At 33.7% G+C, this 16770-nt stretch overlaps 2 protein-coding genes across 4 annotated transcripts in view; both read right to left on the reverse strand.

Moving 5' to 3' along the window:
* Positions 1-2041, reverse strand: LOC109345434 (histidine-containing phosphotransfer protein 1-like). Of its 3 annotated transcripts, XR_002107414.1 has the most exons (7): positions 1845-2030; positions 1625-1755; positions 1467-1535; positions 814-885; positions 600-672; positions 248-360; positions 1-175 (listed from the first exon to the last, which is right to left on the reverse strand). XR_002107414.1 is itself a non-coding variant. In XM_019584428.1 (6 exons), exons 1-6 carry the CDS (start codon positions 1905-1907, stop codon positions 319-321), a joined length of 438 nt encoding a protein of 145 aa, XP_019439973.1. In that variant the 5' UTR covers positions 1908-2041; the 3' UTR covers positions 1-318. The 3 variants fall into 3 exon arrangements, 2 of the variants coding, with proteins under 2 accessions (XP_019439973.1, XP_019439972.1); XM_019584428.1 differs by having other exon boundaries at positions 1-348; positions 1845-2041; XM_019584427.1 differs by having other exon boundaries at positions 1-360.
* LOC109344593 (probable carboxylesterase SOBER1-like) overlaps positions 16070-16770 on the reverse strand; it is a 1705-nt gene continuing 1004 nt past the window's right edge. The window contains exons 3-4 of the mRNA XM_019583356.1: positions 16390-16444; positions 16070-16150 (exon numbers count right to left, since the gene is read on the reverse strand). Of these exons, the coding sequence (XP_019438901.1) occupies positions 16070-16150; positions 16390-16444 (136 nt within the window). The remainder of the gene's footprint in view (positions 16151-16389; positions 16445-16770) is intronic.

The following is a 16770-nucleotide window of genomic DNA, read 5'->3' on the forward strand; positions in this document are numbered from 1 at the left end:
TTTGTTGGCAAAGATGGGTAGTTAATATTGAACATATTATAAGCCCAGCATCATTTTTTTACATTCTTGAATAAACAAAAGGAGCATGGGTTATTCACATTGCTTGTGGAGTAGAAATGGATAAACTTTGGCTGAAATGATAAATCCAAATATAAAGAGCTAGGTAGAGTGGACAAAATCATAAACAAAAGAGAAAAAGTACAACAAATAAGTGGTTGTTGTTGTTGTTCTGTTGGCAGATTGGACATGATCTCTTCTTCTGACTTCTTAGTGTTGTTTGCAAATTGCATCAAACATCTCTGCCTCATTTCACACTACCTAGAAAACTGACCCCCCTGCTGCCAAAATCTGTTTCTCCATCTACAATCACATAGGTAGAAAGTTGTGTGCATAATTAAATCAAACTTCAACTTATAGCACTATTATATGTACATCATAGGAAAACAATTTCGCGACACTTTTCAGGTTTATAAGGAAAAGGTCGATAGTGTCTGGTGTGGTGCACAAGAAAAATTTCCAGTTTTGTTATAATCTTACATACTTGTCATTTCAATGTTACAAATCAACACTTTTGCTAGAAAAGGTTCTAATCTTCTTACCTTGAAGAGAGTCTCAAGCTTGCTTTTCACTGTGGAATACTCCTGTTTTACTTGTTGCAAGCTTTTAAGACACCTGAATAACAAGCCTTTATTTCATATCAGCATAGGTATATTTTTATTCTAGAAAATAAAATAGAAGTATACACACAACTAGGGAACATGATTGGCATGATATTTGACCAGATTCATAGCCATGAGACATAAGGATTCATACCCTTCAACATTTTGCTCCTCACATGAGTTTCTGAAGGAAATGCAGACTGTGTGAATTCTCTGTGCACCAATGCTGTATTTTCCAATAACTCAACCACTTTATCAAAATTATACTTGCTACTTATGTTAAGAAAATTAGAAACAACACAAATATAGAGGCAAGAGAGAGGGAGATTTAATAATGTATCCTCCATTAGGCCTAAGAACAAGAAAAAGTGAGGTCTTTGATTCTATGCACTTTACTCTCATTCTCTCAATAAGGGTGACAAAGTAAAAGACAAAGATTACCAAAACTATTGTATTATGTCTCCCAAAACAAAGTTTCACAAATACTCCACTTATTAATATGTGGGTCAGTGAATGTTTTCGAATCCAGCTACCCTATAGTGCATTAAATTACTGTAGCTTTTGGTAGGTTGTAGAACAAGAAGGAACAAAATATATGAATTTTGATTCACTGAAGGAGAAACATCTTGTTCCATCATATTCCTTCATGTTCAACATCAAATACTACCTAAAGGTGATTGTTAAGAATGTGCTATTTCTAGTGACAAAGGTTGATACAACTTCTTCCACCAACATTTCATGCTCCTAACCATTTTCACAAGTTTACATGTTTGTTTAAGGCATCAAGACTAGTGATGAAGAATTTACCTGGAGCTGCTACCCTTTAACTGGTGAACATGAGCATCCAATCTTTTAAAATCAATGTTTTCTTGGCTCCTATTTGGTATGAATCAACATTGAAACATGAACTTTAGAAAGAAACTCACGTACATAGACATAAAAAAGGTAACTAGTTGTGGCCTTACAATGTATTAGTCAACTCATTAAGAAGCCTCTCTGCATCTTCAAAGAAGAGAGTCACCACTTCAACCACAAAATCTGGGTTGCTTTCATCTTGAAGTTGTTGAAGCTGGTTAAATTGTTCATCTAGAAACCCCTTTTGAAAAAGAACAAACACAACATAACATAACTTAAACTAGCCCAATGAAGTGATGAACTAAAGGTTTTATAATATAACAAGTTTACCTCATGGAATAGAGAATTAGTATAATCAAAAAGTTGCCTTTGAAGTTGAACCATAATATCCATTATTTGTTTCAGTTTTCAACTTTCACTGAAGATCTTAGGCACTCATTTCTTCTGATGTGTGGCTTATATATATAATGTGAGTTTTTTTTTTGAGTCTCTACTGGCAACTACTAATATCTGGATAGAAATTTGGTAAATGTCAAAATATGTGGGAACTTTAATGTCCTTGTATCCAGGACTAGATATATATGGTGTCTTATTTTTATTTTTACTTTTAGTGAAATATGGTAACAATATTCCAGGTTCAAACTCCAAAGTGAGTCACTTATTGTTGTTTCTGTTGTTTGATTCCCCTTCAACCAATGAACCTATCACTCTAGGGCAGCCTGTCATTTAATAGTATTGATTATGAAGAATGCATCCATGTAGTTGTATAAAGTCTGTTAGATTTTCAAAAAGACCAAAATGTGAATATTCATTTCTTTTGAATGATGTTTGTTAAAAAGGATAGTCACACATCCAAAATATAATTAGTTCTTTATTTATAGACTGATAAATATTCTTAAGAGTCCTATTTATATATATTTTTATCACTTTATGATATTTTGATGTATTACATTATTTTTCACTCTTTTTGGTGGAAACGTGCAGAAGACCACCATTTTTAAAGGATGGTTCATTCCGATAGAAAGAATAACATGTGATAGTATTCTCATTGGTATACTCCATAAATGATGAATTGATCTAAGACTACTTGTTTACTAATGATGACCAATTTACAAGTGATTTTTTTTATAGTACACTAACATTTATAGAAGAATATATTATTACTAGTATTAATATATGTGTAGGACCTATACTTTTTTTTTAAGATTATTAATAGAATCATTGATCACTAGATCTAAAACTGGCGTACCACTTACCTTTCCATCTTTTTCATTTAGTAATTATTGTCTCCCTTTATTTTTTGGTGGATATTATTACATGTTTATCGCTTATCTGTTGTACAACAAAGGATACTAAAAGTTGTTCATTTATTTCAGTGTCGAGTAACAAGTGTCCGACATTTTTAATAATATAAAAAGTTGTAGTAATCTCAGTTGGTTAAGTATATTACATTCATTAAGTAATATGTTAAGAATGTAATTTCAGTGTAAAAATTTGTACATAAATCTTATTATTCATTATTTATTTAAATTAAATATAAATGATAAATTATACGATAGTAATGTATAAAATTTATACATTATTAGAAGATATATTATTTTTCATATCTTAAAGATAGTTGTTAAGATATGATGCTTTTATAAAAAATGAATAAAGATTAGGATGAAAAGCAAGTAAAAAGTAGAATTATTGTAAATGAAAGTTATCAAATTTAACTGTTAAAATATTATTTTTGTTGTCATAAAAAACTGGCCGTTCTTTTATAAATTCTATCTGAACAATATCTTTTTCATTACTTAGAGACAAGTGCATGCTTCTTATGATAAAAATATAATTTTATTATAATTAAAATATAAATATGTCATTAAAAGTTATATTCTGTTTTATTTGTTGAAGTATTTTGTCTTTTCGTTAATGAAGATGTTACTAACTAGAACCATAACTATCACTGGGTAATTAAGTGCAATTTCAAATCCTATACTATTGACCTCTCATTTCTCATTTCCCACCAAAAAAGAAGGGAACAGAAAGTTTAGGAGGATATATTTATAGATATTTTTGGTGAATTTGGTCTTTTCGAAAAGACGAGAAATGTTATGAGCAAGAAATAATGAAAAATTAACTTATATGTGAATTAACACTAATTTGGCATGATTTTGGATCAGGCTTGTAGGTATTTCAGAGCATATCTGATTTTATCTTACCGACCCCCACACATTTTATCTCTATCCCTTACTAAAGCATGCTTTTTTTGTCATATCGAATCTCTATAGTCTATATAATAAGATGTTGCATTATGTTGCTGTCGATGTTTGATTGGACATTATTTCCATGGTATTATCACTACTCTCCTGTTACATATTTTTTCGGTTTTAGGTGTGCACAGATTAAAAAATTATTAATATATGATTTCTATTTTTCCCATCTTAATGACTAAAATATTCATATTTATATTTTATGTGTATAATTAGTTTAGGTATTCATATTTTATAAAGTACTGATCATTTGTAATTGTTGGTTTAAGGTTTAGAGTAATGAGAGTAGAGTAATTGTGGAGTAAAAAAGTAGAATAGAGAGGGGAATTGAGAAGGATATATATAAGAGGAAAAACAATAACAAGTTTATTAAATACAAGAAAATTCAATAATTTGTTTGGTCTATCTAAATATCCTTATATGACATTTATAAAGGAATGGATGGAGTACTAACTCTTCATTGACAATTTTTTTTACAGTTCACATTACGGACTACCAACTCTTCATTAAGAAGTGGGTATTTTAATTAATCGATGGTCTATACAAAATATGATTAATATTTATTCAATAGGGTAAAATCAAATTTTTTTTACTCATTCTTAAAATGTAAAACGAAATATTAATGAAAAAAAGAGGCTAAAATTACAAAAGATATGAATTTGAGAGATAACATTAATTCAATCATGTTCTATTTCGGTCCAAAGTTGCGTCATGGCTAGACTAAACCACCAATCTTTGGCTGAGTATCAGACATGGGCAGACTTGTCCAGTCCACTTTAGAGTCGAAGTCAGCCAATTGTATAACTCAGACAAAGGACATAGTTGATCGGATAAGATCCAAAAGACAATATATGAGATCATATTATCTGTCATTTGTGTGTCACATTGCCTACATAGGACTATCATGCCACCTGAACAACATAGATCTCTGCCACAAGTCGCATGTCGCCTGCACCCTATACCTATTTTCTACCATATAGGCCTAGAATATGGCTGAGACCTATAATAGGCTATAAGTTAACTATCTATAGAATATGTATCTGTTAGGACTGCTCGACATGAATAAAACAACTCATACTTGTTTGGGACATGTATAACAAGACAAAATGTTCGGTCATGCCAATAACATAGACAAAAGAATATTTCATATCATTCTCCATTATAAATGGGGGCATCCCCATAAGAAAGATATTTTAACTCTCTATTACTATTGTATTATACTCTACACATTCATATCTTTATCATATTACTGACTTGAGTGTCAAAACACTTATTCATACCCACACAATTGCTCCCATATCAATCTCAAGCATCATCTAGAAGACTCCTTACCCAGAAATTGCCCGACTTTCCCCATACAAAAGAACAATTTCCAAAAGGGACATTACAATGGAAAATGTCACATGCCCCACAATTTTCATCTTTTTTGATCTGAAGTTGTATCAACTTTTTTGAAGTTGTCTTTGTTACACTGGATTTTTTTAAAGAAATACTATATCTAAGAAATGTAAGTATAATGATTATATAAACATTCAAAGGAAATAATGAGAACATACATACTCATGAGGTAAGTGTAATGGAACAAATTTTGGTAGATATATTTATCAACTAAACAAGGGTTATTATTTTCTACTTGCAATGAGTTTAGTCTATGAAAATCCAAATATCAACGGCTTTCATAAGTGAAAATTTAGAAAATGGAGTAGATAAACATTATCTACCAACTAGTTTATATATATATTGAAGCAAATAGTTATTAACTGATAAGAACAAGTAAGAAGATTTGTACATTTTGATACACAATATCATGAAAAGTTGAAGTAGAAGGGGAGTGAAGTACTCAAGTGAAGTTGTGTACGTGTCTTAAGCTACGAAGGGACTGAGGGGCAATCTTTGAACAGTAACTACTGCTCAACACTTAGTGCTGTGTCAGTAACCACGGGCTGTCTCTTTGTGCCGGCCCCACAAGGTAAGGATGGGGTACCCTAAACATGTTAACACCCCACAAGGTAAGGATGGGGTACCCTAAACATGTTAAGATCAATCTTAACATATCGTTGCATTCTTCAAAGCATAAGAGAATAAGTGCACAAATAATTCCCTGTTTTTATGAATTTTGTTTGTGTTTTCCTCTTTCACAGCTTTAATATGGGAAAACATAGATTCCATTTAAATGTCAGTACTAAATTATATTATTTTGAATGTAATATTTATGTACGAATATGATTCCTATTCGGTACTGAGAATATGAGGGATGATTTTTTAAAATTATTTATTTAAAAATAAACTAAAATCTGAGTCATTGAAAATTTATTTTTGGCACATGTCATAATCTGAAGTTTGTACTAGTCTCTCCTGTAATGGAGAGGAGTCAGACTCTTTATGTACTAATAATGTAAAAATATTTATACAAGTCAATGCATAATCTATTATTTATTTATATTACTTTTATTTAAAAGTCAATGATAATTAAAAATTAACGATAAATACTATAGTAAAAATATAAAAAACTCTTAAACTATCGGTACATATATATTTTTCTCAATTATTTTACCAGCTTGTCATGCTTATCATAGGAGCATAAGCAATGGTTTTTAAAACAAACTTTGAACAGTATATTTATTTTTATCGTTTCCATTCATTTACATATGTTTTATCTTATACAATTATAAAATACACGCCAAAATTAAAATGAAATAATTATCAGGGAAACGAGTAAGACAATTATCAACCATGATTGAATCTAAAAATGGTAACAAAAAAAGGGGAGTCGAGTATAACATTACATAGCCACGATTTAAACTTTGAAAAATAGCAAAATAACAAAAAACATTTATAGGTACTGATTTATATCTAAATCGTAGCCAAACCACTGCAAAGATATAGTCGCCAAACTACTACAAACAAAGCGTCGCAAACGAGCTCATAAACTAAATAGTTACGGTTGTCAAAAGTTAAAACGTTGAGGGGTGCTTAAAACATAGGGACATTTTGGGTCATCGATTAATAGCCATGGTTAAAAAAGGGCTTTGTTGGTTTGCAATACATTTTCTATTTTCAATATTGATAACTATAATAGGGGCCTTGTAGTGTTTTCACTTTATTTTTAGTTAATTATAAATGTTAAGGTTAGAGCACAATGCGGAAGCACAGGATTGAATCAATTGAGAACAAAAGAGAAGCAAGTAAAGGATAAAGAAAATAACACACAAGATTTAACGTGGAAAAACCCCTCAGTGTGAGAGGAAAAAAACCACGGGCGATCAAGAGCAAAATTCCACTATGTAAAAAAGAAGAGTACAAGAAATCCTCTTATAATGATGAGGACAAATACCAATATTTTTTCTCACAAATACTCTCTCAAATGGAACAAGAATTCTCACCAAGAATGCACTCACAATATATGTGTAAATGAAAGAGATGTTGTGTGTTGTGAAGATGATTTTGAAGCTCTCTATATGTGTCCTTTTATAGGCAAGCAAAGTCTTGGTATCTTGGATATGAAGCATTGGATGCTTGGAAACAAAGCCATAAAAGTGACACAAAATGTCTTTAGAGAGAGCCATAAAATAGTCATAAAATTCTTTTAAGGCATAGAAATGAGAGGCATCTAACAATCTCCACCTTGGCTCGAATTTGATAAGTTGCTCATCGCCAAATAATGCCCCGAAGGGCACTCAAGTGCTGTAGAGACCAACCAAGTCCAAGCAAAGTTGGAACTTGGTATTCGGAAGTGGCTTGGTAAGTATATCTGCTGGATTCTCTGATGTGTGAATCTTTTCCACCATAATTTCACCAATAGCAACAATATCTCGGATAAAGTGACGTTTTATATCAATGTGTTTGGTCTTGTCATGATAACGATTATTCCTGGTCAAATGAATAGCACTTTGACTATCACAAAACACTGTAAGAACACCCTGTATTAGACCAAGTTCATTTACCAAACCTCGGAGCCAAATAGCCTCCTTCACACCCTCCGTTGCTGAAATATATTCTGCTTCAGTCGTAGACAATGCAGCAATGGACTGAAGAGTAGCTTTCCAGCTAATAGCACTATTACAGAGAGTAAAGATGTAACCAGAAAGAGACCTCCTTCTGTCAATATCACCACCATAATCCGAATCAACATAACCTACAACGTCATCAGTTGTAGCCTTGTTTCTGTCAAATACCAAGCCAATACCAGAAGTACCTTTTAGATACCGAAAAATCCATTTTACAGCACTCCAATGATCCTTTCCAGGATTATGCATATATCGACTTACCATGCTAACAGCATATGCTAAATCAGGTCTAGTGCACACCATAGCATACATAAGACTACCAACTGCACTAGCATAAGGAATATGTGACATACGCTCCATCTCTTCCTCTGTATGTGGGCAAAGATCTAAAGATAACTTGAAATGTGCAGCAAGTGGAGTAGAAACAGGTTTACAATTATTCATATTAAACCTTTCAAGCACTCTTTCAATATATTTCTCTTGGGATAAAAACAATTTACCAGCTTGACGATCCCTGTGAATCTCCATACCAAGAATTTTCTTGGCTGCACCTAATTCTTTCATCTCAAACTCATTATTGAGTTGAATTTTCAATTTCCGGATCAAAGACTTGTCACGTGAAGCAATTAGCATATCATCAACATACAGTAACAAGTATATGAATGATTCATTTGGAAATTTCTGGAAATAAATACAGTCATCAAATTGACTCCTGCAATAACCTTGCCCAATCATAAAAGAATCAAACCTCATGTACCATTGTCTGGGAGCTTGCTTAAGGCCATATAATGATTTCTTCAATCGACAGACAAGATGCTCCTTATCAGGAACAATAAATCCTTCAGGTTGTTCCATGTAAATTTCTTCTTCCAGCTCTCCATGTAGAAAAGCTGTCTTTACATCAAGTTGCTCCAACTCCAAATCAAATAAAGCAACAAAAGCAAGCAAAACACGAATAGAAGTATGACGAACAACAGGTGAGAATATCTCATTAAAGTCAATACCTTCCTTTTGATTAAAACCTTTAACAACTAGTCGTGCTTTGCATCTTGGATCTTCAACCCCGGGAATACCGTCTTTCTTCTTATAGATCCATTTACATCGTAATGGTCGTTTGCCTTCGGGAAGCTCTGTCAAAGCCCAAGTACCATTCTTATGAAGACTTTCAATCTCTTCATTCATAGCCACTAGCCACTGTGACGAATCAACACAAGAAACAGCTTCTGTATAGCTGGCAGGTTCAACATCATCATTTACCTCTTGTGCAACTGACATTGCATAAGCAATTAAATTATCACCATCAGTGTATCTAGCTGGCCTTTTAATTAGTCTTCTGGTTCTGTCTCGAGCAATACAATAATCATCTTCTTGCTGATGAATAGGAGAAGTTGTACTGTCATCACAATCAACATAATGATCATCAATGCTAGATTGATTTGTAGAGGAAGATGGAACATCAACATTAGGAACTGTAGGTTTCACTATCAACTCCACCTTCTCGCTAGTACCCTGCAGATTACCTGTACTAGTAGAAGAAGACACAATAGATTGTTTTCCAGAAGATAAAAATGCATCCTCATTAAAAGTCACATCTCTGCTAAGAATTAATTTCCGTGACTTTGCATCAGAATACCATAAGCGATATCCTTTAGACTCAGATGCATAACCAAGAAATATGCACTCAACAGCTCTTGGAGCTAATTTACCATCATTAACATGTGCATAAGCAGGACATCCAAAGATTCTTAAGTTAGAATAATCAACAGGATTACCTGACCAAATTTCTTCTGGGATTTTGAAATCAAGTGCTGAATGTGGAGAACGATTAACCAGGTAACAAGCAGTAGATGCTGCTTCAGCCCAAAATTCACGCCGATGCCATAACCCAGCATTTGAGAGCATACAACGAACTCTCTCAAGTAGAGTCCTGTTCATCCGTTCTGCAACACCATTTTGTTGAGGATTTCTTGGAATAGTTTTGTGTCTAGCAATACCATTTTTTGTGCAGAACTCATTAAAATCACCATTGCAGAACTCTAATCCATTGTCTGTTCTAAGCTTCTTCACTTTCTTCCCTGTCTGGGTTTCAACAAGAGTTTTCCACTTCTTGAAAGTGGAGAAAGTCTCATTTTTATGCTGCAGAAAATAAACCCAAACTTTGCGAGAAAAATCATCAATGATGGTCATCATATAGCGACATCCTCCATGAGAAGGAAATTTAGAAGGCCCCCAAAGGTCAGAATGAATATAATCAAGAATACCTTTGGTACGGTGAGTTGCAGTGGAGAAACTAACCTTTTTCTGTTTCCCAAAAACACAATGTTTACAAAAATCCAATTTACCAATGCCATGTTTACCAAGATGACCTTGTTTGCTTAGAAGGTGCATACCTTTTTCACTCATATGGCCCAGGCGCATGTGCCATAATTTGGTAATGTCATTATCATGCATTGAAGAAGATACAGCTGTTGAACCTGTCACAACAGAACCTTGCAAGACATATAAACTACCAATCCGGTTAGCTTTCAATAATACCATAGCACCTTTCAATACCTTTAGAACTCCACCTTCAGCTGAATACCTACACCCGAGAGACTCTAGGGTGCCAAGAGAAATTAAGTTCCGCTTCAAATCTGGAATATAGCGGACATTAGCCAAGGTTCTGACAACACCGTCATGAGCCTTGATCTGAATAGTACCTATTCCTGCAACTTTGCATTGGGTATCATTGCCCATCAAAACAACACCACTGTCAACATGTTCAAAAGTGGTGAATAAGTCCTTATAAGGACACATATGAAAAGTACATCCAGAATCAAGAATCCATTCTGTTTTACTCCTATTATTATAAGAGACAACAGATAAAAGAATATCACCGTCAGAATTGGCTTCAATATTAGCAGCTTCAGAGGATTGTTGAAATTTTCCCTTATCTTGTTTTTCTTGTTTTTTCTTTAAGATAAAACAATCAGGAATGTCATGCCCCGGTTTCTTGCAATAGCGACAAGTTTTGTTGGATTTGCGACCTCTGGATTTGGATCTGAACTTTTTATAATTGGTACTCCCTTTTTCTTGAGTTCTACCTCGAACACTTAAGCCCTCACCCTTGTCCACAGAATTAACTTCAAGATCAAATTTTTCTTTGGACAATAAATTAGATTTAACATCTTCAAAGGATAAGGTATCATTATTTCCATACAACATGATTTCTTTGAAGTGCTTATAGGTAGAAGGTAAAGAGACAACCAACAAAACAGCTTTGTCTTCATCTTCAATATTAATATCAATATTTTGCATATCCATAATAATAGAATTAAACTCATCAAGATGAGTTTGAATAGGAGTACCTTCAACCATACGAATGGTGTATAACCGTTCTTTGAGACGAAGCTTGTTTGCGAGGCTCTTGGTCATGTATAAAGTTTCTAACTTCAGCCACAAAGCCGCAGCGGTTTCTTCATTGGCAACCTCACGAAGAACCTCCTTCGACAAACAAAGTTGAATTGTTGAAAGCGCCTTTTCATCCAACTCGTCCCATTGATCATCGGTCATGGAAACTGGTTTCTTTGACTTCCCATCTAAAGCTTTCTTTAATCCGCTCTGGATAAGAACGGCCCTCATTTGGACTCGCCAAATAGAAAAGCTAATTTTGCCATCAAACTTCTCAATGTCAAATTTTGCAGACATTTTGAAATTCTCAATTTAGTAAGAGCTCTGATTCCACTTGTTAAGGTTAGAGCACAATGCGGAAGCACAGGATTGAATCAATTGAGAACAAAAGAGAAGCAAGTAAAGGATAAAGAAAATAACACACAAGATTTAACGTGGAAAAACCCCTCAGTGTGAGAGGAAAAAAACCACGGGCGATCAAGAGCAAAATTCCACTATGTAAAAAAGAAGAGTACAAGAAATCCTCTTATAATGATGAGGACAAATGACAATATTTTTCTCACAAATACTCTCTCAAATGGAACAAGAATTCTCACCAAGAATGCACTCACAATATATGTGTAAATGAAAGAGATGTTGTGTGTTGTGAAGATGATTTTGAAGCTCTCTATATGTGTCCTTTTATAGGCAAGCAAAGTCTTGGTATCTTGGATTCCAAGCATTGGATGCTTGGAAACAAAGCCATAAAAGTGACATAAAATGCCCTTAAAGAGAGCCATAAAATTGTCATAAAATTCTTTTAAGGCATAGTAATGAGAGGCATCTAACAATCTCCACCTTGGCTCGAATTTGATAAGTTGCTCATCGCCAAATAATGCCCCGAAGGGCACTCAAGTGCTGTAGAGACCAACCAAGTCCAAGCAAAGTTGGAACTTGGTATTCGGAAGTGGCTTGGTAAGTATATCTGCTGGATTCTCTGATGTGTGAATCTTTTCCACCATAATTTCACCAATAGCAACAATATCTCGGATAAAGTGACGTTTTATATCAATGTGTTTGGTCTTGTCATGATAACGATTATTCCTGGTCAAATGAATAGCACTTTGACTATCACAAAACACTGTAAGAACACCCTGTATTAGACCAAGTTCATTTACCAAACCTCGGAGCCAAATAGCCTCCTTCACACCCTCCGTTGCTGAAATATATTCTGCTTCAGTCGTAGACAATGCAGCAATGGACTGAAGAGTAGCTTTCCAGCTAATAGCACTATTACAGAGAGTAAAGATGTAACCAGAAAGAGACCTCCTTCTGTCAATATCACCACCATAATCCGAATCAACATAACCTACAACGTCATCAGTTGTAGCCTTGTTTCTGTCAAATACCAAGCCAATACCAGAAGTACCTTTTAGATACCGAAAAATCCATTTTACAGCACTCCAATGATCCTTTCCAGGATTATGCATATATCGACTTACCATGCTAACAGCATATGCTAAATCAGGTCTAGTGCACACCATAGCATACATAAGTCACTCTTTGGAAAACAATCTTTCCAAGACACTCTACCCCCTTTCTTATGACATGCTTGTGATACAAAAGTATTTCAGCAAATTGAATGAGGAAAAACTTTGACAATGGCAAGGATTGCCTTTACAATATTTGAATATTATGATATATTGCAATCCGGTAATTGTTTATACACTTAGTTATAATGCTCAGAAGGATTGAAAAATCTTTGAAACCACACTTAAAGTAACGTCGGAAAATTTAATCTGAAAGTGAAGAACAAGTTGCAGAGAGTGCAGAAAAAGTTTTTCAGAAAAATTCAGATTGTGTATGTGAGTTTTGTCTTTGAATTATGAGTTTCAATGCCTTTTAAAAGGCTTTCCAATCAGCCATAAAACCTCTATGAAAATGTAGGAGTTGATTGGAATGAAACCATTACGTTTGGGGTGAAAGTTTTTCAGTTTGAATGTGAGAATTTGGTGTAACAACTCTCAATAATCGATTAAAAAATCGACATAATCGATTACCCAAACATTTTGTCCAACTGAGGAATCGATTACCACATTGTGTAATCGATTACTCTCATATAATGCAACCTTGTGATCAGTTACTCAAAGGGAGTAATCGATTACTCGGTTCAGTTTTTGTTGGGTAACTCGTTTCTCAGTCATGTAATCTGTTACTTAGTTATTGTAACCTATTTCTTAGTCACAGTAACCTTTTACTTAGATGCAGTAACCTGTTACATAGTATTTTGAAATTGTTTTCATTTATACTTGAAGTTTTCTATTTTCTTTTAAAATATTTTTGGGCATTACTACTAATTGTATATTATAGAGTATAAACATAGAAGTACCTATAGACTTAGACTCTAAATTCCTTGAAGCTTTATCTTCATTGTCTTCATATGTGTTCTTCATTTTCTTCTTTATGTGATGTTGGTATCTTCATCAAAACCATGCCACGGTCAAGAGCAAGATCTTCTTCATAATACAAAGAAAGACATAATCATAAAAGAGAAAGGGAAAGAGAAAGTGCTCAAGGATTTTTATCCTGGTTCATTCGCGGTCCACTTGAAAACTACATCCAAGCTTCCCTTCTGATATTGGGAAAGAGAAATGTTTGAATACAAGCATTATTGCAATACACCTAACAATAACTTCCTTTCTTTAACCCGTTGAGCCTACACGCTCGGTTTGACCACTCTATATGCCTACTAGGATATCACATCGTTCGTGAATCTGGCCCCAACCAAAGTATAGTCAATCCAAGACTTCCTGCTCCATGAAGACAACCAATTCTGTAATGTGATGATACTAACACACCATGAGAACTATCCTTGTGTAACAGAATAATTGTGGAGTTATTTGCGCATTAAATGCGCTGATAAAATTCTAATATCGGTTATACAACCCTCTACAGAAATCTCACAACCAACCTTAAAATAAATGTGAAGTTTACGCAGAATTTTTCAAATGAATGAAAAATTAAAGCACTATGAAAACAAATTCTCTCTTTTCTCTCTATAAAAACTACATAAGAAATCTTTCAAAGATAAGCAAGATGCTTTGAAAATTCAGCTCTTAGAATCTTGGGTTTTCTCCTTTTTCTCAATGTAAAAATTGAAATATATGAATTATCCACATTTGTTAAAATAAAAACTTTTATATGTAACTTACTGTAACAAAAGTTAATCGATTATATACCACGTTAATTAATTAACGTGCTTATGAAAATAGTTTTTCAGTTATGGCTTAATTGATTATCAAACTCCTTAATCGATTAATAAGCCAGAAATCATGGGAGGTTAGCTATTGTAACTCGTTTTAATCGATTATACCATTCCATAATCAATTAATGGATTTCAACAAGATATAATCGATTATCAATCAAGTTAATCGATTAATATGTATGAAAATGGTTTTTCTTAAATACATGGTAAACATTTTATATGATGAAAGAACATGCAACACATGATTTTGAAATATATGATTCTTTTATGTACAAAAACCATATATGCCTAATGCAAATGCATGAATCTTACTTATCATATATATATATATACTTAGATGTAATGTCTCAACCTATATGATTTTCATTTTAGACTTTTGTGAGACTTTCATCTTGGGTTTACCTAACCTAAACTCAACACTAGGCAAACATCTTAGGACTCGACTAACAAAGCAAGCCTAAGTTCTATGAAATTGACCTTGAGTTTTCAGCATGTTGTTTGTAGTGATGTGCTACTCTTCAAGATTCCCTTTAACTCCTTGTCTTCATCAAAACTAAGTAGGTTAAACAATGATGGTATCCTTTGACTATTTGCCATTTCAGATATGTTGACTTATAAATAAGCTAAGGTCATAATTTTGCATAATAGTATGAATTTTGAATAAAATCAAATGCTAGAGAATAATATATCATGTCAAAGCATAACATTTGAAACAATAGTTAAGCAACTGAATTGATACATCACAAATAGTTTAATAGGAAGATGTTCAGAAACAATATATAAAGAATAGGTAATAACAACAGTAACATAAATTAAAAAATTGCAATAACAAGAACGACATCAAATACATAAGTAAAATCCTAAATTGCTAGACTACTACTCCTGATGATCTGTATCACCTCTCTAGAGTCCAAGTCCATGTAGTCCAACCAATTTGATAAGCATTTAAGCTCTTCTTGGACATGATTATTTGCTATATCGAGAGCATCAATACGTGTAGTGATGTATCCCTTAAGCGAGAACAACTCATCCATTATCTTTTGATCGGTAGGAGTGGTTTCATAAGAAGATGATTCAACACAAAATAAGGGATGAGTAATAGGGTTAGCGGAAGGATTTTTTATGTGCAATTTGTTGATCACCGCGATGCTTATAGATCATGTCATTGGAATCTCAAAAGAAACCCATTTTGTGGATTATATCCACATCAATCTTATCGCGAGCATCGAGTGTAATTTTAGATTCTCCATAAATTGAAACACCAAAATATCCAAGAATGGTAGTTAGGAGAATAACATAAGGCAATAGTCCATAATCACTTCTGAAGGTCCAGGTTTGTCTCATTATCATCAATGTCCAATTAATTGGAACATTGTGTTTCATAGCATACATCAATTGTAGTTCCATATCATTTACTTGTGAATGGTTTGAATGCTTTAGAACTATGATGTAGCTTAACATGCAATGAATCAAACGGTCCTCTAAAATGAAGTTACCAATAGAAAAATATTTTGGTTTCGTATAGAGTCAAATATTTTGGTTCGCTTACACATGAGGCAGAAATAAGTCTTGAAATAGTGACAACAACTGAGTCCATAAAATGCAATAACTTAGAAATAAACCTAAGGGTAAGATGTCCTAGGTCTAAAGTCTTCTAAACTATGGTTGAGGTGGAGGAGGATCAATCTCATCTGCAGGAATAACAATGTTCTGGTCATCCCTTATCAGCATAGACAATTTCTGAAATTCAGAACAAAACAATGCATTCTGAGCTTCAGCAGTAGATCGAAGAAAGGCATTCTGAGCTTCGGCTGTTGATTGAATCAGATTTCTCACCGACTGATATTGGTTGTCTAAATAGGCAGTTTGACGCTCTTCATACTGTTCCATAACTGCAATGTATGAGTCCTTCAACCCTTGAAAATGAAGATCCATGCGGTTGTTGAGCCTTTGCTCCATAGCTTCCATCTGAGCCATACCGAAAACAGAATCCTGTGATGCCGTCGTAGAAGGCTCCCCCTGATTTGTAGCATTCTGATCACCCATGCCACCCTGATCATCATCACTGGACAACTCCAGATCAATAGTAGTGTAGTCCTCCTAGTATTGCCAAGTAGTGCCATACTTGTATATACGCATTTTATGAATTAGACTCTCACCAACTAGCTAATCCCTATCAATATACTCAACAATGATGGTGTCAGAAACATCGATATGCAAATAATCCACAATGCGTGAAATGAATATATTGTAGGGAAGCAGCTTCGACTGAGACAGAGACACACTGTTCATAATCTTCAATATTTCCTCAGGCCAATTAATCATTACATTATGCTTAACAACGTACATGAAACGCAAAT

Source organism: Lupinus angustifolius, chromosome LG04 (genome assembly GCF_001865875.1).
Source record: "Lupinus angustifolius cultivar Tanjil chromosome LG04, LupAngTanjil_v1.0, whole genome shotgun sequence".
Lineage (NCBI taxonomy): Eukaryota > Viridiplantae > Streptophyta > Magnoliopsida > Fabales > Fabaceae > Lupinus > Lupinus angustifolius.